This window comes from Leiobunum rupestre, chromosome 7, assembly GCF_980474605.1.
Source record: "Leiobunum rupestre chromosome 7, qqLeiRupe1.1.hap1, whole genome shotgun sequence".
Lineage (NCBI taxonomy): Eukaryota > Metazoa > Arthropoda > Arachnida > Opiliones > Sclerosomatidae > Leiobunum > Leiobunum rupestre.
The window spans coordinates 48,110,012-48,133,067 of NC_143390.1; the positions used below are offsets into that span (position 1 = coordinate 48,110,012).

The following is a 23,056-nucleotide window of genomic DNA, read 5'->3' on the forward strand; positions in this document are numbered from 1 at the left end:
AGAAAGTAGTGTCTTAGCGTAATTAATTATCTCTGTGGTAACACAATAGTTAGTAAAAATTTTTTCTTTTCAAAATATGAGAATGGGTACTGAGAGTATTTATGAGATATGCTACACAACAACAGGGACTTAACTACATTTATTAATAATGGTGCAGCATAGTCAGTAACAATTATAATCATTTTTAACATCAATTATACATTTTTTTCATAAGATAAATAGTTTCAGAAATTTAATATTGGAGAATGCCATTTTCTACTTTTAAATTGTAAAGTTAGTCTTACTGCGTACTTGGTATGATTTTGCTTCGTAAAATCTTGTTAGTGAGTTCTGACACGCTTTTCAACTCGGCTATAACAGTCTTCGGTAGAGATGAACAGTGACCCATTACTTTCATTTCCCAATTTTCATTCATCAGTAGCCGTTTTAACTCTTCATTGTATTCAAATACATCCTTAAAACAAACTGAATACGCAAATGGTTGATATTTCAAGCCTTGTTTCGGGAAAGGTTTAAGGTCACTCATAACTACTTTATCTCGGTTTCCATAGTCAATAAAGAGAACCTCTATGTCATTCCATCCCTTTACAGAAATAATTAGTACTCTGTACCATATGCCATCAGTAAAACGACCTGAAAGCAAGTCCCCTACTTTTGGCAATTCTTCTATCGTATTTTTATTGGAACAAAACTTTTGCATATTCCCCATCAATCTTTCAATATCTTCTCTGTGACTTTCTCTCTGAACATAAAAATTTAATTGAGAAACGTGTGTCACAATCACAGCTTCTTCATAACCAGTACATAGTGGCGTAAATGGCAAGGTACTTGATATATCACAAATATCTGTATTTTGATCAGATATTTTTTTGAAAGAACTTTGTTTATCGCTAGAATCTCTAACTTTCGTAGATGTATCATTTAAGAAACTGGTTTTATTTATCAAGGGCACTTGAGGTAATTTTGACACATTATTCAATACATTTACCACTTTATGAGTAGGTAAAGAACGAGCTAATTGATTTGTGACTAATAAATCTGCAATATCATTTCCTTCTGTATCTGTAAGTTCAACGATAAATGAATTATCATCCTGACATTCGGATGATGCTTTAACTACTAAAATAATTCCATTGACTAAAGAGAGAAAGGAATCTTTCGCTTCTTGGGAAAATTCTTTATCCAGTGGACAAACTCTCAATTTCAAACTATATGCCTGTAATAAATCTATAATTATTAGAGAAATATACAAAGCAACATTATTTAATATGACTGGAAATAATTTACCAATGCAGAGTATGTATGCAATTTCTCTGGAAGGTGATTTAAGCATGAAATATCAATTTTGGCTTTATTTCCAAAATCCAGGAAATATACTTCAACAGAATCATCTATGACCTAGAGTTAGTTGGGAAAATTTAAATCCTACGTTACAATTTAGTTTTATTTCAAATACTAGGCGATTACAGAAAAGCAATCTATTACCTTTTCAATTTTAGCTCTGTACCACAGACCATCTTCGAACTTAGCTGAGCAGAAACTATTCACAGTAATTGTAGAAGCATTATCATATTGAATTATATTATTTTGAAGGACTTCTGTTATAGTGCTAAGTTTTTCATTGTCAGATAATTTTTGAACGTAAAATTTCAACGGATCATCGCCATAGCACAAAATTACCTTGATAAATATTAATTTAGTATTAAATGTAACTTACTAGGGTTCTTTCATATTGGATTTGACAAATATAATAGCCTATAGTATTAACCTGGTTCATAAAATGATCAAAAATTTCAAATGATTTCACACAGATAACAAAAGTTTAATTGGGCAAATTATCGAGTCAAAATGTAAATTTGATTATTACCAATACTAGTTTCGTCTTCAGAGTTAATAATTTTTTAATTTAAAACTTATGGTGGAGTTTATCAGCCTCAATTTTCTGATAATAATCAAACACGCAGAATTTGAATGAAGCTGACAAATTGGAATAGAGAAACTAGTACTGTGCGAGCTCTGTTTTTTGAGTTTCGAGTCTTATCCAGAGTCCTGAAAAATGAGACTTGGAATGTGTCTCGAGCCTTTGAAAGTTCAACTCGCTTGAGTCCTTAAATATGGTGTCGTATCTCATTTAGTTTAGAATTTCCAGTCAAGTCTTATTAGAGGCCAAAATTTGTTTATTTACGCATTTTCAGCTTGAAGTTACTCAAATTAGTCTAAAAACCCGGAATAGAGGTCAAGAAAGTAAAACTAAAAGGTGAGCCTTGTGATCTCCATCAAACTGTGAGCACTAAAACAGCTACTGTAGCACCATTCCGGGAATAACTGACTCGTCTGGACAATAAAAAACTGACTCATCAAAACTTTTTCTACTAGCTCGAGTCCACTTAGAGTAATTTTTCAGCCTCTGGTAGAAAAACAGGTTGAGAGTCCAAGTACTCGACTCTAGACTCGGACCCGAGTACTCGCACAGGCCTATAAGAAACCTATGGAATACTAAATTTTCCATTAGGTTTGCAAATTCTTCTATTTCCAGTTCAAAAGAGGTAGTAAAAAATGCCGGGACAAATCTACACAGGTGTCATACTGATAGTTGTATCATTACTTATGTCCTTGGATTAATAAACATACTTGATCATTGAATTTCAGACACTGTTTTGGTAATGAAGTTTTGAAATGTGGTTTAACAATTTCAATTGGCTTAAGGTCAGCAGGACATTGAGCAATAATGGAATCTTTGGATTCTGACAACTCTTGGGCCAAGTTGTTAGAAATAAGTAAATCCGCAATTTCATTTCCTTCTTCATCTTTCAGCTCAACAATGAAGGAGGTACCTTCCTTCCTCACGTATTTCACAATCAATGGATATTCATTGATCAAAGAGTAAAAAGCCTCCTTTAATTCCAAAGAGAACTGGCCTTCATTGTTCAGAGGGCAAACTTTTAGTTTCAAACAGTACGCCTAAAGCACCAAAAATTTATTAAACTTAAAAACTACCAAGAACCACTGAGAATTTAAGTTTCCTATCTTACCATTTCAGGAAAACTGCTAAGCTCTGATGGCAGATAATACAAAGATGAGGTACTGAGTTCCTCTTTATTCCCAAAGTCCAAAAAGTAAACCTCAAAATTGTCATTGCCTAATTCCTAATAAGACAATGGTTTAAGTAAAAATTTCAGTAATTATTTAAACCAATTTTGGGCTCTATTAAAAAGGTATGAATTTAAAAAAAAAACAATAATACGGGTGCCAGAAAACCGTTTTAAGAGTATAATAATTGGACAACTATATACTATACTAACAATGTTAGCTTAAACTATATTATATTTTCATTATTGCTAATGAAATTTATCTTATTTATGCATGCAAAGACAAAATGAGCAATAACGGCACTCAATTTCATTAGCTATTGTAACTTGAGAAGTTGATCAACTTGTTTCCAAGGCTATTATAGTTACTTGGATAAACTGACACTAATTGCATTAACACTTTCAATTCTCACAAAAAATTTAGAAATGAAACTTAAATACAAAAAATACCTTTAGTATTCTTGCTCTATACCAAGTCAAATCCGTGTATTTTGCAGAACAAAGAAGTCCTATTTGTGGTTTGAATGGAATGTTTTGACTTCCTACCATATCATTCTGAAGAACTCTGGTAATATGTTCCAGATCTCCAAGTTCAGAGTGTTTTTGCACAAAAAAATGGCAAGGATCACTGTCATAAATTAAAGATACCTAAAAAAGTTTTCAAGAGTTACTATCTTCAGAAAAATAAACTATGTGAAAAATTTAATACCTTATCTCCAATACAAAGATTTTGTTCTGGAAGTTTATTCAAAACTTTGTATACATTATTCAACGCATCTGTTTCACCAACAACCTTTCGATCTGGACTCTGTGTAACAACTTCTTTGGGATTGTTCTTTATAACTTCAGTTGGTTTTGATGGTATTTTTGTAAATTCTATACCATTTAAATCAAGACTGGTAGTGTTAGCACTACTCGGTGATTCTTCAAATTTGACTTGAGAGTCCTCAACATTTACTATAACAGTTTCAGCCAGATGACTGGCAACAAGTAACTTGGCAATATCGTTACCTTCCTCATCTTCCAAATCAACAACAAAGGAAGTTTCACTTTCAAAAGAATGTTTCACAATCAATGGTATTTCATTTATAAGGGCCGTAAATGCCTCTTTGGTTTCAGTGGGAAAGTCCTTTGCTTGGCCAAGTGGTCTAACATTCAGATTTAGAAAATAAGCCTAAAAATAAATAGTTACAACATGTTTCAGTAATATCAAAAGAAGCTTCAAGTTACGGTTCAAAATACTTACTAGAGGAGGAAAATTTAAGAAGTTCTGGGGAAGAGTTACTAAATTGGAACAAGAAGCAATCTCCACATTTCCAAAGTCTAAGAAGTAAACTTCAACATTTCCATTACCAAGATCCTACAAGTATTAGTTTGGTAGTTTAAGAAATTGTGCTTAAGCTACATATTGAAAAATTAAGGAAAGAGAGATGACTATTCACCTTAGCTATTTTTGATCTGTACCAAGCACCATCTTCAAATTGTGCACAACATAAATGGCCCACTTTTGGATTAACAATTTTTGGAGCTTCGCTAATTCCAGTTTGAAGAGTATTGGTTATAAATGCGAGATCTTCAAGAGAGGAAATTTTTTGAACATAAAATTGACACGGATCATCTCCAAAGCACAACACCACTTTTTCTCCGGACTGAACAGTTTGTTTTGGTAACACTGAAAATTCAACTTTCTTAACTATAGAATTTTCTACTAATATCTTTGAATTTTGACTAGAAGTGGTAGTGTTAGGAATTTCTTCTTTAGAGATTAGTTCCTCATCTGATTTGTTTGTATCAACTAGGAGATCTATAATACTCAATTTTGGTTCAACCTCCGCTGGTAATTTATTCGATTTTGGTATATCAACTGTCTGTGCCAGATGACTGGCAACCAACAACTGGGCAATATCATTACCCTCCTCATCTTCCAAATCAACCACAAATGAAGTTTCACTTTCAAAAGAATGTTTCACAATCAGTGGTATTTCATTTATAAGGGCCGTAAATGCCTCTTTGGTTTCAGTGGGAAAGTACTTTGCTTGGCCAAGTGGTCTAACATTCAGAGTTAGCAAATAAGCCTACAAATAAATAGTTACATGTTACGGTAATATTAAAAAAAGCTTCAAGTTACGGTTCTAAATACTTACTAGAGGAGGAAAATTTAAAACCTTCTGTGGAAGAATTACTAAATTGGTACAAGGAGCAATCTCCACATTTCCAAAGTCTAAGAAGTAAACTTCAACTTTTCCGTTACCAAGATCCTACAAGTATTGGTTTGGTAGTTTAAGAAATTGTGCTTAAAAAAAATTAGAAAGAGATAACTATTCACCTTCGCTATTTTTATTCTATACCACGCACCATCTTCAAATTTGGCACAATACAAATGGCCAACTTTGGGATTAATGATTTTTGAAGCTTCACTAATACCAGTTTGAAGAGTAGTGGTTATAAACACAAGATCTTCAAGAGTAGAGAGTTTTTGGACATAAAATTGAAGTGGGTCATCACCAAAGCACAGAGTCACTTTATCTCCCGCTTGAACCATTTGTTTTGGCAGCATTGAAAATTCAACTGGCTGGACAGCAGTATTTTTAACTGATACCTCCAAGTCACGACTAGTAGTGTTAGCACTACTGGGTGATTCTTCCAACTTGACTTGAGAGTCCTCAACATTTAATTTTGTTACTGTAACAGTTTCAGCCAGATGACTGGCAACCAGTAACTTGGCAATATCGTTGCCCTCCTCATCTTCCAAATCAACCACAAACGAAGTTTCACTTTCAAAAGAATGTTTCACAATCAGTGGTATTTCATTTATAAGGGCCGTAAATGCCTCTTTGGTTTCAGTGGGAAAGTCCTTTGCTTGGCCAAGTGGGCTAACATTCAGAGTTAGTAAATAAGCCTAAAAATAAATAGTTACAACATGTTTCAGTAATATCAAAAGAAGCTTCAAGTTACAGTTCAAAATACTTACTAGAGGAGGAAAATTTAAAAATATCTGCGGAAGAGTTACTAAATTGGTACAAGGAGCAATCTCCACATTTCCAAAGTCTAAGAAGTAAACTTCAACTTTTCCGTTACCAAGATCCTACAAGTATTGGTTTGGTAGTTTAAGAAATTGTGCTTAAAAAAAATTAGAAAGAGATAACTATTCACCTTCGCTATTTTTATTCTATACCACGCACCATCTTCAAATTTGGCACAATACAAATGGCCAACTTTGGGATTAATGATTTTTGAAGCTTCACTAATACCAGTTTGAAGAGTAGTGGTTATAAACACAAGATCTTCAAGAGTAGAGAGTTTTTGGACATAAAATTGAAGTGGGTCATCACCAAAGCACAGAGTCACTTTATCTCCCGCTTGAACCATTTGTTTTGGCAGCATTGAAAATTCAACTGGCTGGACAGCAGTATTTTTAACTGATACCTCCAAGTCACGACTAGTAGTGTTAGCACTACTGGGTGATTCTTCCAACTTGACTTGAGAGTCCTCAACATTTAATTTTGTTACTGTAACAGTTTCAGCCAGATGACTGGCAACCAGTAACTTGGCAATATCGTTGCCCTCCTCATCTTCCAAATCAACCACAAACGAAGTTTCACTTTCAAAACCATGTTTCACAATCAATGGTATTTCATTTATAAGGGCCGTAAATGCCTCTTTGGTTTCAGTGGGAAAGTCCTTTGCTTGGCCAAGTGGGCTAACATTCAGAGTTAGTAAATAAGCCTAAAAATAAATAGTTACAACATGTTTCAGTAATATCAAAGAAGCTTCAAGTTACAGTTCAAAATACTTACTAGAGGAGGAAAATTTAGAAAATTCTGCGGAAGAGTTACTAAATTGGAACAAGAAGCAATCTTCACATTTCCAAAGTCTAAGAAGTAAACTTCAACATTTCCATTACCAAGATCCTACAAGTATTAGTTAGGTAGTTTAAGAAATTGTGCTTAAGCTACATATTGAAAAATAAAGGAAAGAGAGATGACTATTCACCTTAGCTATTTTTGACCTGTACCAAGCACCATCTTCAAATTTGGCACAACATAAATGGCCCACGTTTGGATTAACAATTTTTGGAGCTTCGCTAATTCCAGTTTGAAGAGTATTGGATATAAATGTGAGATCTTCAAGATTGGAGAGTTTTTGTACATAAAATTGACACGGATCATCTCCAAAGCACAAAAGCACTTTTTCTCCAGACTGAATAGTTTGTTTTGGTAACACTGAAAATTCAACTGGCTTAACTATAGAATTTTCAACTGATATCTTTGAATTTTGACTAGAAGTGGTAGTGTTAGGAATTTCTTCTTTAGAGATAATAAATTTCTCGTCTGATTTGTTTGTATCAACTTTGAGATCTGCAATACTCGATTTTGGTTCAACCTCCGCTGGTAATTTATTTGATTTTGGTGCATCAACTGTCTGAGCCAAATGACTGGAAACTAACAACTGGGCAATATCATTACCCTCCTCATCTTCCAAATCAACCACAAACGAAGTTTCACTTTCAAAAGCATGTTTCACAATCAATGGTATTTCATTTAAAAGGGCCGTAAATGCCTCTTTGGTTTCAGTGGGAAAGTCCTTTGCTTGGCCAAGTGGTCTAACATTCAGAGTTAGTAAATAAGCCTGAAAATAAATAGTAACAAAATGTTACGGTAATATTAAAAGAAGCTTCAAGTTACGGTTCAAAATACTTACTAGAGGAGGAAAATTTAAAAAGTTCTGAGGAAGAGTTACTAAATTGGAACAAGAAGCAATCTCCACATTTCCAAAGTCTAAGAAGTAAACTTCAACATTTCCATTACCAAGATCCTACAAGTATTAGTTTGGAAGTTTAAGAAATTGTGCTTAAGCTACATATTGAAAAATTAAGGAAAGAGAGATGACTATTCACCTTCGCTATTTTTGATCTGTACCAAGCACCATCTTCAAATTTGGCACAACACAAATGGCCCACTTTTGGATTACTAATTTTTGAAACTTCGCTAATTCCAGTTTGAAGAGTATTAGTTATAAATGTGAGATCTTCAAGAGCGGAAATTTTTTGTACATAAAATTGACACGGATCATCTCCAAAGCACAAAACCACTTTTTCTCCAGACTGAACAATTTGTTTTGGTAACACTGAAAATTCAACTGGCTTAACTATCGAATTTTCTACTAATATCTTTGAATTTTGACTAGAAGTGGTAGTGTTAGGAATTTCTTCCTCTGATTTGTTTGTATCAACTTGGATATCTATAATACTAAATTTTGGTTCAACCTCCGCTGGCAATTTATTTGATTTTGGTACATCAACTGCCTCAGCCAAATGACTGGCAACCAACAACTGGGCAATATCATTACCCTCCTCATCTTCCAAATCAACCACAAACGAAGTTTCACTTTCAAAAGAATGTTTCACAATCAATGGTATTTCATTTATAAGTGCTGCAAATGCCTCTTTGGTTTCAGTGGGAAAGTCCTTTGCTTGGCCAAGTGGGCTAACATTCAGAGTTAGTAAACAAGCCTAAAAATAAATAGTTACAACATGTTTCAGTAATATCAAAAGAAGCTTCAAGTTACAGTTCAAAATACTTACTAGAGGAGGAAAATTTAAAAATATCTGCGGAAGAGTTACTAAATTGGAACAAGAAGTAATCTCCACATTTCCAAAGTCTAAGAAGTAAACTTCAACATTTCCATTACCAAGATCCTACAAGTATTAGTTAGTTAGTTTAAGAAATTGTGCTTAACATACATATTAAGAGAAAGAGATGACTATTCACCTTAGCTAGTTTGGTTCTATACCACGCACCATCTTCAAATTTGGCACAACACAAATGGCCAACTTTTGGATTAATGATTTTTGGAGCTTCACTAATACCAGTTTGAAGAGTATTCGTTATAAACACAAGATCTTCAAGAGTAGAGAGTTTTTGGACATAAAATTGAAGTGGGTCATCACCAAAGCACAGAGTCACTTTATCTCCCACTTGTACCATTTGTTTTGGCAGCATTGAAAATTCAACTGGCTGGACAGCAGTATTTTTAACTGATACCTCTGAGTCACGACTAGTAGCGTTAGCACTACTGGGTGATTCTTCCAACTTGACTTGAGAGTCCACAACATTTAATTTTGTTACTGTAACAGTTTCAGCCAGATGACTGGCAACCAGTAACTGGGCAATATCGTTACGTTCCTCATCTTCCAAATCAACCACAAACGAAGTTTCACTTTCAAAAGAATGTTTAACGATCAATGGTATTTCATTTATAAGGGCCGTAAATGCCTCTTTGGTTTCAGTGGGAAAGTCCTTTGCTTGGCCAAGTGGTCTAACATTCAGAGTTAGTAAATAAGCCTGAAAATAAATAGTTACAACATGTTTCAGTAATATTAAAAGAAGCTTCAAGTTACGGTTCAAAATACTTACTAGAGGAGGAAAATTTAAGAAGTTCTGTGGAAGAGTTACTAAATTGGAACAAGAAGCAATCTCCACATTTCCAAAGTCTAAGAAGTAAACTTCAACATTTCCATTACCAAGATCCTACAAGTATTAGTTTGGTAGTTTAAGAAATTGTGCTTAAGCTACATATTGAAAAATTAAGGAAAGAGAGATGACTATTCACCTTAGCTATTTTTGATCTGTACCAAGCACCATCATCAAATTTGGCACAACATAAATGGCCCACGTTTGGATTAACAATTTTTGGAGCTTCGCTAATTCCAGTTTGAAGAGTATTGGTTATAAAGGTGAGATCTTCAAGATTGGAGAGTTTTTGTACATAAAATTGACACGGATCATCTCCAAAGCACAAAACCACTTTTTCTCCAGACTGAATAGTTTGTTTTGGTAACACTGAAAATTCAACTGGCTTAACTATAGAATTTTCTACTAATATCTTTGAATTTTGACTAGAAGTGGTAGTATTAGGAATTTCTTCTTTAGAGATGAGTTCTTCTGATTTGTTTGTATCAACTTGGATATCTATGATACTCAATTTTGGTTCTTCCTCCACTGGCAATTGATTTGATTTTGGTACATCAACTGCCTCAGCCAAATGACTGGCAACCAACAACTGGGCAATATCATTACCCTCCTCATCTTCCAAATCAACCACAAACGAAGTTTCACTTTCAAAAGAATGTTTCACAATCAATGGTATTTCATTTACAAGTGCCACAAATGCCTCTTTGGTTTCTGTAGGGAAATCGATTGCTTGGCCAATTGGTGCAACTTTCACTGTTAATAAGTAAGCCTGAAAATAAAGTGACATGAAAAATTATATTCCCAATAAATTTAAATCTTTAAAATCTTCTTGAAAGAAATGAGACGAGCAAAATGCTGAGGTACCCACCTGTGGAGGAAAATTTAAAACGTCCCCAGGAAGAATTACTAGATCTGATGAAGCAGCAATCTCAACATTTCCAAAATCCAGGAAGAAAATTTCAACATTGCCATTACCAAGATCCTAAATGTGTTAAATAAATGGGGTGAAAACCAGCTCTTTTCCCTAAACATACGAAATTGATCAAGATAGATTTATAGATTTATTTACTTTGGTTATTTTGGTCCTATACCAAAGGTCATCTTCAAATTTAGCACAACACAAATGCCCAATTTTTGGATTAAAAAATTTTGAAGCATTATTAATTTCTGATTTTAATGCCTCTGTTATAAACAACAGATCTTCTAGAGCACAAATTTTTTGCACATAGAATTGACGTGGGTCATCACCAAAGCACAAAATCATGTTTTCTCCAACATTTACTGATTGTTTTGGCAACATAGAAAATTCAAGTGGTTTCCTAATGGTACTCTCAGTGTACGCAACTGACCTGATTGGATTAGGCCTCAAAACGTGAATCACCTCTTGGTTTTGCACATCGGAACGCAGCACAACAGACTCTGGTTGATTCAATGAATATAATGGTTTGGGAACACAAGGGGAACTTGCCAAGTCAACAAGCTTTGTTTTAAATAGCATTTTGGACAAAGTAGTCCCAATTATGTTCATAGGAGCTAGTTCTACTTCAAAAACTTGATCATTTTGGGTAACTTCTTTTATAAAAAACAAATCTTTACTAAGAAGTGAAGTAAATTTTTCTTTCGCTTCTTGAGAAAATTTGTTTTGGCTGAGCAAAGGTTTAACTTTAGGCAGGGAGCAGCAATATGCCTAAAAAGTTATATAAATCAATCAGGTGTCACTGGTTGCAAACTGGCACTTTAGATGGCCTAACATAAATGCATACCATAGGAGAGAATGATAACTCCTTGAACAAACTGGATATTTCAGATGCCGATACAACTTCATTATTACCATAATCCAAAAAGAAAACATGGAACTCGTTATTTATGACCTAAAGAGAGAAAATACAATTTTTCTTGAAGAAATTTAATTTGATTTACAAAATTTTTTAAATAAAGATTGTACCTGTTTTATTTTGGCTCTGTACCATAATCCATCTGTATATTTGGCTGCGCAATAAGAGCCAACTTTGAGAGAATCATTGCAAGGCTCAATTTTCTTTGACTGAAGTGTTGTGCCTATGATTTTCAACTCCGTAATATCAGAAAATTTTTGCAAAAAGAAGCAATGAGGATCATCACCATAAACTAAAGCAATCTATTTTATAAGTAGAAAGAAAAGGGAATTTTTTCACATATTTTACTTGCGTGGAGGGTTGTTTATTTCTTTTAATAAAAAAAAATTAATCTAATTAGTCTCAGAAAATTTTAATTTATTCTAATTGATTTATTTTTTCCTTACAAATTGATTAATGTAAACTAACAATTAAATTAATCTGAATGATAACTTTAAATTTAGTCTGCTTGCCATTGATTCACAAAGGTAATGTTGTACATTTTATAAACACATTTAATTATAATATAAATCAACTATTATTAAAAAATACGATTTAAATCAGTAATTTTTTTAAATAATAAAGCTCAAAACAACCCTGATTTTTGTTATGTGATAAACCTACCTCATCTCCGACAGAGAGGTTTTGTACATGCAGTTTTAACGCAGTCGTACTTGATATTTTTATAATGTTCGACTGTGCAACATGGTCTCTCTCATTTATCATATCTTTATTTGAAGTTTGTCCAGATCTATCTTGAGGCATTTGACTCCTTAAATTTTGTTCCGATTTGTCTCTAGTCATTTTATTTGACACAGGCAGATTTATAGAAGATTTCATATCTCTTGGAGGTTTTTCTAATAAGTATTTGGATACAGGATCCACAATTTTTTCTTTTATCAAACATTCTGACAGATTATTTCCTTCTGGATCTTCTAATTGCACAGTGTATTTATCATCAACAAAGCTAGTCACTTTCTTTACAGTAAAGGTTTTAGAAAAAATTATATCGCAAAATGTTTCCAGACTTTCAGTAGAAAATTCACGTAAGCCACTCATTGGTTTGATATTTGCAAGTCTCAATTGATAACACTAAAAAAATATTGCACACAATTGAACTATTTTCCTTTTGCGTTTAGAATAAATGAAATTATTTGCAATCACTACCTTAGCAGGGGAACGCTTCAACTCGTCAGAAATGGTACTCAAGTTAGATACATCGGTGATTTCAAAATTTCCAAAATCAACAAAAAATACTAAACACTGGTTATTAGTCAATATCTGAAAACAATTTCATCATAAATGTTGAGCTGTAAATCCGTTTCTAATAAAATATCCTTAGGATATGCTAATGTTGCATTACTTACTTTCTTAACTCGTGCTCTATAACATTTTCCATCATCATATTTTGCAGAGCAAATACAACTTACACTTGGTTTAAAACTTTTATTTGGTATTGCTTCCAAATTCAGTCTTTCAACTATTGCATTAAGTTCCTTACGTTCCTCGACTTTATGAACATAAAAACCCAAAGGACTATTTCCAAAAGAAGCAATAACCTAAACAATATAATTGAAAATTATTGACACTTAAAACTCTTATTTTGCACCTCACATGCAATAAAAATATATACATACCTGATCACCTGCCATAAGATTTTGGGGTGGTAAAGGATCAATAAATTCGCTATTTAACTCTGATGAGGTATCCTATATAGGCAGCACATATTAGACATTATACTTATTGACTAACTAAAATAAGCCAACCCCACCCTGTCATTGGCAACAAGTTTGCAATTCTAGAAACTGTAATCTGCTAAATTGTGGTTCAGCAACGATTTGTACTAGGGCAATTAATTTAAAGTCTGCTATGACCAATCTACAATAGGTGGAATCTCTAGCAAATTTTTACCAATCTTGGGTAGGATTGTTTTATTATGGACCAACCTTAGCAACAATAGCCATTTCTGTATTTGGAGATTTATTTAAGTTAAGGGAATAAGGTTTGCGAAGTGGTTTATCAATACCAGTTCGTCGAGTAATATTTGACTTTACCGAACCACTGGGTGAAATACTAGGAGGGCTGTCAAGGTTAACAGTATCACATGATTGAATACTCAAACTAACAGGTGGTGAACTAAAAGGAAATAAGACAATATCACATAATTCAAATTAGTACATTTTAAATTGAGAAAAAATCTAACCTTGATATGCAAAGAGGTTCATTTGGCCCATCAATCCAATCAGTTATTGGACATCTCTTACAATGATAGTAAGTCATATTAGCTGTACTAGTTTGGGTATTACTGAAACTGACAGTAAGTTGCCCAGAATTTGGATTTAATGCTACTACTTTCCCCTTTGATTTTGGGGCACCTGTTAATAAAAAGCAGGGGAGTGACAAAGTACCATATTAAGTGAAATCATGAATCATTTCTACCATGCATATCTAACTGTATCAATCAAAAAATAAGATGGGAATCAACCTTCTATATGTTTTTAAGCTATTTAAGACACACGAGTGATAAACACTTAATATTTGCAGTATTTCACGGATAAACTAGAAAATAAATTTGTACTTAGAAAAAACAAGGTTGTGTAATATTAATAGTTTATCTTATTTTTGTTCAATGGAAAAGATGCATTAAAATTCAACAAATAAAATTTGGCACTAAGCCTTTGGAATTAAAATTTGTTTAAGTTCTAAATTTTGAAACCAGATCTATTGGACCCAGTGGTCAGACTGCCTAATACAGTTAGATATCATGGTAGAAATAAATATTCATGGCAAAATTCTACTTAATTGAGCGTATAATTACATTGAATACCATCCGGAAGTTGAATAGTTTGATATTTGGAATCTTAAATTAAAATTCAGTTAATAATTGAGGGGTATAAGTCTACAACAGCATTCCTTAGGTTGGCAAAAAGTGACTAAAATAATTACAAATACACGCATAGACAATGTAGTTTAATCTAGGAGCAACAAACAACTCTGCACACAAAGAGAATGCAACGCGGTTTTAGACACGCATTTTCGTTCGTACATTTCTCATAGGCTAGACGTCTTAGCGCCTGCCACCGTTGGAAGGGGAAGTTTTGAATATGTCTTCCTCTCGCCTGCAAAATGCTTTGCCAAAAGACAATAGTCCAATGAAAATTGTATGCAAGAAAGAGTTAGGGCGTGTAAATGTTAGCAGTGTTCTCCTTGTGTGTTTGTTGATCCTAGGTTAAATGGTCAATGGCAAAACTAAATTGTTTTTAATTAGTAATTAAATTTAATTTAAATTTGTCAAGAAAAAAATCAATTAAAATTGAATTAAGATTAAATTTTAAAATCCACAATCCAATTAAACATAGTATAAAATGTTTTACTTTTCCACTTAAACCTACAATATATTTTAGAATCAGGGTTTAGAAAATTAAATTGAAATAGTTTGTTTAGGCATATGCAATATTCCTTAATTGCCATTACTAGCCACTTTCTGCCCCTTGTTTAGAAGCAAGTTTATGTAGTTTCCTGAAATTTTTGGGAAATACTAAAACCATTTGGGGAATATGTAATGTTAGTGAGATAGCTAGTCATAAATAAACAATAGATACAAACTAAGAAAAAGCTAAGAACTTGCAGATCACACTCCAACAAAGTTTAACTAAGCTGGATCCAGAATCGGATCTACCAGTAAGACTGCTTTGTAAGATTAATATTTGTCAAATATAAATACTTATATCCCTTTAGTTATTATCGATAGACCAAATTCTAATTTTACCTATTTTTTATTTTTGACTGCCTTTCTCATAGACTAGTTACCATTTAAAAAGAAATTACAAGGTTTTTCAGGAATATTAGAAAAAATGCCTATAAGATAATCAAATTTGAACCTTACCAACAGACTTAAAATGAGTATGAGGAAAGGTAACAAAGGGCTTAGGATCTATCGGGCACCTCAGAAGAGGTTCTCTTTTGTCCATTTCCAATTTATTAAACATGGTTGGAAGTAAATTTCTGCAACTCGCATTGGATCTCTATAAAAAGTAGAAAATGTTATAGATATATATCAAATGCAGAATGCAGATAGGAAATGTAGCCATGATTTTAGTCAAGGGTATCAAGTCACAAAATTAATAAGATAAGTTTAATAAGTAAAATTGTACCTACAACCATCTATACGTAACAACATTTCTCATAAGTATGACTGTATAACATTTCCATAGAAAAATTTCAATGAAACCTCGTTTCACATGTAACCATCAATTGGTGGCCGGCATTAGTGGCAAATTATTATATTGCAGTGTTATTGAAAAAGTTGCAATAGAAACATCTCTTAATTGTAAGGCACGAGTTAAACTATAGATTGTCAAAGCTAGAAACACATGAGGATTTCTTTAAATTTGAAAAATTAACTTCCCTAACTTCTCAGAGTTGAAAGTGACAATTTACAGCATATCCCATGCATAAGATTTCATTACAGAATACCTTTACGGCATGAATACGAGTGATTATAAGTGTTCATACGGGGTCAAAATAAAGTAGGGGTTGGGGTTGGGGTGGGTCTAACCCCGCGAAAAACAAATCGGGGTTGGGGATGGAAAATTCTTTATTTATTAAGAATAGAAAAATTATAAAAATACCCCAATTTTACTGGTTTAGATTAGATAGTGTATCTTGTGTAAGCCAGCCTCTGAGCCTAGGGACTATTAGTAATAGTAACAATCGATAAGAAAGGTAGATTTTAAAATAGAGGTCTATAGCTTAGGCATTGTAATTGTTTAAGTAAGGTTTTTTTATTAATTCACAAACGTTGTAACTCAACACTCCTTAGCTGAGACTGAGAGATCCAGAAACAACGGCAATTATGAAACTAAAACTTAAAATCGACTCAAGTCGGAGTCAAGCGAGAACCACGTCAGCGGCAACAGCCAAAGGTAATTCAGATCATCGTATTGTCGCCCACGAAAAAAGGGAGAGAAGGAACCTATCTATTTTATATGTTTAGAAAATTTCAAATTACACTACGAAAACATTACCCCGAAAAATGGAAAACCCCGACTTGGTTTGCGACAGTCGGGGGTCGTGGTCAGGGACAAAAGTTGGGGATCCCATATTTTCGGGGTCAGGGTCAGCGTCCCCGTACGAACACTAGTGATTATGTTACACATGATGTTCACATGGTTAGTGCTTTGGGGGCACAACCTGAAACTTATCGGACGGGAGTAAAATTAGACAAAATTAGGGAATAAAAAAATTGCTTAAAGATAAGTTTAGGGGTCCTAGGATTAAGGGATGCAAAGTAATATCATAAGTTTAAATATTGTTAAATAAGTGTGACACTTATAGTGTTCGTATGGGGACCCCTACCCCAAACCCGACCCCGACTGTCGCAAACTAAGTCAGGGTTTTCCATTTTTCGGGGTTATGTTTTCGTATTGTAATTTTAAATTATCGCGTCGACGCACCCTGCTAAAATCCTAAAAATATAAAATAGTGGGCGACAATAGAATGATCCGAATGACCTTCGGCTGATGCTGCTGACGTAGTTCTCGCTTGACGCTTGACTCCGACTTAAGTCGCTTTTTTAAGTTTTAGTTGCATAATTGCTGTTGTTTCGGGCTCTCTCAGTCTCAGCTAAGGAGTGTGGAGTATCCCCGTTAGTAAATAACTTGTTAATTTAAGAAACCACTTACTTAAACAATTACAATGCCTAAGCATTATAGACCTCTATTTTAATATCTACCTATCTTATCTATTGTTATTATTACTAATAATCCCTAGGCTCAGAGGCTGGCTTACCTAATCTAAAACAGTAAAATTGGGGTATTTTTATAATTTTTAAATACATAATAAATACACTGAATTTTCCATCCCCAACCCCGACTTGTTTTTTGCAGGGTTAGACCCACCCCGACCTCGACCCCTTACGAACACTAGACACTATTCTTCACATGCAAAAGTTTATACCGAGAGCTATTCACGAGACAGACTGTATTATAGGCTTTGTCGCCATTTTGCATCCGCTTACTAATGCGTCACACGTAGCCTTTGACAGCGCCTCTCTATGGGGAGATTTTCTTCTTCTGATGACGTCACTCGCTTTGCTCAGTAAAATAATCCCCAAAGTGACAAACTTACTGAACAATATTATAGACTTATGGTAATAAGTTCCCTCAAACTGTCTTAAAATCCAGAACATAACTATGGCTACTGCCTCACATTTGGCAGGCGTGTAAGGTTGATACAAAAGCAACATAAGACCCAAAACAGTGTCAGAAAGGTAAATCGTTCAGTGGGAGCTTGTTAGACTGAGGGGAATAAACTAAGATAAGGGGGTAAGAGTGACGTGCAAGTTACGTCATCAAAATTTAAAATTTTCTTCACTCTAGCACCGGGCCAGACCATAGACTAAATATAAAGTTGCTAGTGCTATTCCAACTAGTAGATTATGTAGTCTATAGTGAGACTAGCTCTGGATAGTTGTTTTAGCAGGCGCGAAGGCAGAATTTGCACACTTTTGGGTCTTATGTCGCTTTTGGTTGAAATAAACTACCTACCACAATCTTAGCGTTGTCCCTTTGTCCGTAATTATCTTTGGTAAATGCATACATCACTTGCAAGTTTAGTGGAATTGTTTTATACAAACGTAAACAATTTTCAGCTTCAGTAACAGTAGAATATTTCACAAATCTAAAAAATGTCAAGTAAAAAATCTTTCATTTAAAAAGACATTTTTGAATGCTGAAGAGTTAATTAAGAGGTACAGGTTATTAAAATCAGTTTTTATTGTTTCAGAAATAAATATAATTACTATAATAATTATTACAAGAATTTGGGAAACCTAACAGTACCAGCTTCGGTACTTACAGAAATTTAATATAGTCATTGCTGTCATCTGCAGCGGTCGCATGAAATTTCTGCTCCTGCCCAAGGCCCACTTTCCAATATTTGTAAATTGTATATATTTCAGTTTTTCTTTTAAACTTAATAATTATAAAACCCAAAATTGGGGGTAACTTTTAACTATATTCCCTGATTTATTGGGAATAATAACTTTATAATTATGTCAGACGAGGAAGAAGAACCAATGTACTGCTTAGCCGAGGAATGCAAGTACCAACGAAAAGATGAAAGGTCAAGTAGGCAAACAATGATACCATGTGGAATATGCAAGAATTATTTTCACCTACCATGTGTAAACATACAACCGGATGTAAAAAGTTTCTATTGTTGCAATGATTGTAGATAAATAATACTTAAGCCTTACTCCTGCAAGTGCCAAGATAAGAATTGTCATGATAAGACTGAATTAATTGAAATTAAAAAGCAACTAGCTCAATTGAAACTACATAACTAAACAAGGAAAAGACCTGAAAGCCTCACTGAAAGAATCAATTACTCAAACAAAAGACTTACAAAAGAAAATTGAAAACAGTCAAGAAACATAGTGAAAACATACAGGATCTAGAGACTAAATTGTAACAAGTATACTCGGATATTAAAGAAGATACAGATATTACGCACACAAATCATTTGCAGATACTGTAAATCAACCCAGACTAACTCTACAGCAAACTATAGTGCGACAAAAACCAATAAAACCAGGTACATCAAAAACAACAACAAAATTGGTATTAAACAGAAAATTGGTCAAACAAGGAGCTCAGAATGGAGATAATTTGACGAAAAAACTGAACTATATGAGAAAAAAAGGGAGCGATGCCACATGACAAGGCTGTAACTTAAAAGATCAAGCAACATCTGATTTAAATGATTACTTATAGGAAGCTTCACAAATACAGCCACAGAAGATCAAATAAAGGAATATATCGAATCAAAAAGTTTGATGATATCAAATATAAGAACAACATACAAATCTTTAAAACCAGATTATCTTCACAAATGTTTTGTGATTCAATCAGCTGAAAGTAAACAAGACTTTATGCAAACAGAGGTATGGCCAGTTGGAACCTACTGCATCTGTTTATCATCCAATAACAATAATAACCCCCGGGGACTAAAAAAATACCCAATCTGAACATTAACAGAATTAAGAAATATAACTTCCATCCTGAAAAGGATTTCACTGTATTACTTCAAACAAGTAATATTCATACTTATGGCATCTGTGAGACTTGGCTCTCAAGTGACATCCCAGATACCTTGCTGCATATTCCTGGATATTAATTCTTAAGAAAAGATAGAACTTTAAAGGATCAGGAGTAGGTTTACTAATCTACTATCAGGAGAATTTGTCTATTCTGCAATATAATATACCTCAGTCAAACAACGTAAATTATAATGAAACATCTTTTGAATCATTATTTGCAATACTATATGAAACGAACACTAAACCTCCGATTGCTGGAACATGTTACATTCCTCCTGCTATAGACGATATTGATAACACCTTCACAGATCTTGATACGTAAATGAATTACTTTACGCAAGATTTGAACATGGATGTAATAATAAGTGAGGACTTCAACTGTGACATGAAGCCTTTTAAAAAATCTTCTAAAGCTAAAAGACTAGTAAAATTGATGAATAAATTTAAACAGATGATAACCAAAACCACTCGCAATAGAAGTAAATCAAATACTCTTTGTTGACTTAATATATACTACTTTTCCCTCAAGAATATTATGCACTCCAGTAATTCCATATGGTGACTCGGATCATGATCTAATTAAGTGCATATGCGAGAAGAAGGCGCCAAAAATAAGTAAATCAATTTTAAATGTCAGAAACTATAAATAATGAACTGTCTTAACTATGTTAAAGCAGTACAATCTTCTCTTCGAATTAATTTAAATGAGCTAAATGATGTCAATGAAGTGGTTGCCCTTACCAAAAAATAAGTTGGATTTCAGTTTGTATTCAGTTTGTATACACATTATTAGTTGATATTGAGTTGGTATTAAGTAGGCTCAAGTTGTCAGCATATTTCAAGTTACTATTAAAGGGGTAATAAGTTGTTATTCAGTTGGTAGGAAAATACTGCTTTTGCTAAGTTTATAATTAGTTGGTTTTTAGCAGTCAGGAAATTACATAATATTTTAAATGTAAATGTTGATTCTGGTTTAGTTGGAAATAAGTGGATTAATAAAGAGGATTTAAGTTATTTTTAAGTAGGCATTTGTCCCAAATACAAACTGAAAACCAAGTTGAAATACAAGTTGTCCTAAGTGGTTTTTAGCCAACTTATTTTTTGGTAAGGGATGGTGTATTGCATTCGGCAGTTAACGAAAATTTTAATAAGCAAGCTCCAATGATTTCTAAAAGAATAGCAACAAATACGCCACAAGCTAACTCCCGAGATAAAACATGTTATGCATCTTAGAGACATACCTCCGGAAGAGTAGGAAATATCCTATATATATCGAAATAAATTTCAAAGATTGAGAAATAAGCTATCAATATGATTGATCAAGCTAAAAGGACTAGTCTCCAAGGAAGTATATAGAGAACTCCAAAACAGATAGCACGAATATGTGGAAAACTTTAAAACATCACCTAAAACCACCTAAACAAAGAATATCCTTTATAAATCCCTTACCAAAAAATAAGTTGGCTAAAAACCACTTAGGACAACTTGTATATCAACTTGGTTTTCAGTTTGTATTTGGGACAAATGCCTACTTAAAAATAACTTAAATCCTCTTTATTAATCAACTTATTTCCAACTAAACCAGAATCAAAATTTACATTTAACTACTTAAAAGCAACTTAAATCCTACTAGGGAAACATCTAAAAACCAACTTAAAAATATTGTAATTTCCTGACTACTAAAAACCAACTAATTATAAACTTAGCAAAAGCAGTATTTTCCTACCAACTGAATAACAACTTATTACCCCTTTAATAGTTACTTGAAATATGCTGACAACTTGAGCCTACTTAATACCAACTCAATATCAACTAATAATGTGTATACAAACTAAATACAAACTGAAACCCAACTTATTTTGGGTAAGGGAAAATTGATGACAAAATCATAACAGTTTCAAGAAATTGCAGTAGAACTTAATTAACATTTTAATAATATTAATGTGACTAGTTCTGATACTTCAAATGAACTATCAAGCGTACGTTTTTAAATTCAAAAAAGTTAATGAAAATTTGGTGATTAAACACTTCCAAGTCAATAATTACAACAAAAGCCACTGGCCTCGATTATTTATCTCCAGCCCTAGTTCACTCCCTAGCACTCATAATTTCACCAATCATAACCTATATTATTAATTTATCTTTTTCAACTGGAGTTTTTCCTTCTGAATGGAAACAAGCCAAAGCTGTGCCATTACCAAAGATCAACAATGCTGATGACCTTAATGATTTTCACCTGATATCTGTTCTGGCCTGTCTATCAAAAATTTTGGAGAGAGTAGGATATTGTCACAGACAGACTACGCTGGAAAAATACATAAGCCACGTGCCACAGACCGGACGTACCAGCTCTCCCTCCCGCGGCGCTCAGTCTATGGGGTCGGGCTCCCCGTTTTACCCCCACCGGCCCGTGCTATAAAAGAAGGGTCGCGTCGGGGAAACGGGCAATCTCTCTGCCTCTCTCTGTAGAGAGAAACCTTTAGTGGGAAATTAAGACTGATAAAGTGGAGCCTACTAAGGGTTTAGTTGTTCGGTGGAAAGGCTGCAAAAGCTACCCCGACAACTTAGTTCTCTTGCGGGATCTTAAGGCTGAAAAGCCCCGCTTGCAAGAGACCTGCTTCCGCGGAGAGAAGAATACGAGTCCCCAGCAAATAGCTATCTCCACCCTACGTTCGCGTTGTAAATCCAGTGTAGTGTATATATCTCTGTAAATAATTATTCCTTGTATATAAAAAAAACCAGTTTTCCTTTAACCCACGTCTCGTGAATTTATCGCGTGACAATATGATCAACTCTACGAATATGTTGTTGAACATGAAGTTTTATATACTAGACAATCGGGTTTTCGCAGTGGGTGATCAACAACAACTTGCACGATGGATCTATTAGAATCCAGGATTGACAAACTAAAAGAGACAGTATGTTGGTCTAATATTTGTTGACTTATCAAAAGCATTTGATACCGTGAATCACGAAATTTAGAATATAGTAGACAGCAGCAGAGAGATGAAGGACAAGCCAGATCAGATGCGCTTACGGTCCAAGTTCAGAATCAAGATCGTAGGCCATATCAAGATCGTAAACCAAATCTGTCGCAGTGTCACTACTGTCACAAAACAGGACATAAGGCAAATTAATGTTGGAGCAAACCAAATAATAGGATGAGTAACTACGAGTCAAGAGGTAGACGACACCATTCGGATAGTACTGCATTGTACATGGCAGCGCAATGTTCATCATTTGAATGGATCATTAACACCGCAGCGACCCATCATTTCTGCAATAATCGAGTTATTTATAACCTGTACACCTATCAAAGCAGAAGCAGCTTGTGGAGAAGGCAAGTCAAGGATAGAGGGAAAAGGAGATATACATATTCAAATTGGAGGTAGAGATGGCGATACCCATCTTTGGAGAGATTTACTTTATACATCATGCAGGAATGAGACGAAATCTCATATCAGGAAGAATAATTGACAAGGCGGGTTTAAATAAATTTAGGGTGTCTGTATCAAGGGA

At 33.9% G+C, this 23,056-nt stretch overlaps 1 protein-coding gene across 5 annotated transcripts in view; it reads right to left on the bottom strand.

Annotated features, from left to right (window-relative positions):
• Positions 1-110: 110 nt before the first annotated feature.
• Positions 111-23,056, bottom strand: part of LOC149936586 (uncharacterized) — a 28,772-nt gene continuing 5,826 nt past the window's right edge. Inside the window, exons 4-37 of one of the 5 annotated variants that reach the window (XM_090154698.1) lie at positions 17,985-18,117; positions 15,323-15,461; positions 14,255-14,296; positions 13,640-13,811; positions 13,383-13,518; positions 13,074-13,145; positions 12,804-12,995; positions 12,604-12,717; positions 12,061-12,528; positions 11,508-11,699; positions 11,326-11,433; positions 10,632-11,249; positions 10,431-10,544; positions 9,702-10,331; positions 9,506-9,619; positions 8,861-9,433; positions 8,674-8,787; positions 7,987-8,601; positions 7,791-7,904; positions 7,083-7,718; positions 6,887-7,000; positions 6,243-6,815; positions 6,061-6,174; positions 5,416-5,988; positions 5,234-5,347; positions 4,532-5,164; positions 4,336-4,449; positions 3,799-4,263; positions 3,540-3,737; positions 3,033-3,146; positions 2,632-2,961; positions 1,486-1,680; positions 1,288-1,398; positions 111-1,216 (exon numbers count right to left, since the gene is read on the bottom strand). In XM_090154698.1, coding sequence (XP_090010824.1) covers positions 281-1,216; positions 1,288-1,398; positions 1,486-1,680; positions 2,632-2,961; positions 3,033-3,146; positions 3,540-3,737; positions 3,799-4,263; positions 4,336-4,449; positions 4,532-5,164; positions 5,234-5,347; positions 5,416-5,988; positions 6,061-6,174; positions 6,243-6,815; positions 6,887-7,000; positions 7,083-7,718; positions 7,791-7,904; positions 7,987-8,601; positions 8,674-8,787; positions 8,861-9,433; positions 9,506-9,619; positions 9,702-10,331; positions 10,431-10,544; positions 10,632-11,249; positions 11,326-11,433; positions 11,508-11,699; positions 12,061-12,528; positions 12,604-12,717; positions 12,804-12,995; positions 13,074-13,145; positions 13,383-13,518; positions 13,640-13,811; positions 14,255-14,296; positions 15,323-15,461; positions 17,985-18,117 — 9,880 coding nt within the window. In that variant the 3' untranslated portion in view covers positions 111-280. Of the gene's footprint in view, positions 1,217-1,287; positions 1,399-1,485; positions 1,681-2,631; positions 2,962-3,032; positions 3,147-3,539; positions 3,738-3,798; positions 4,264-4,335; positions 4,450-4,531; positions 5,165-5,233; positions 5,348-5,415; positions 5,989-6,060; positions 6,175-6,242; positions 6,816-6,886; positions 7,001-7,082; positions 7,719-7,790; positions 7,905-7,986; positions 8,602-8,673; positions 8,788-8,860; positions 9,434-9,505; positions 9,620-9,701; positions 10,332-10,430; positions 10,545-10,631; positions 11,250-11,325; positions 11,434-11,507; positions 11,700-12,060; positions 12,529-12,603; positions 12,718-12,803; positions 12,996-13,073; positions 13,146-13,382; positions 13,573-13,639; positions 13,812-14,254; positions 14,297-15,322; positions 15,462-17,984; positions 18,118-23,056 lie in introns of all 5 variants that reach the window. The other 4 variants (XM_090154696.1, XM_090154697.1, XM_090154700.1 and 1 more) reach the window with 4 other exon arrangements.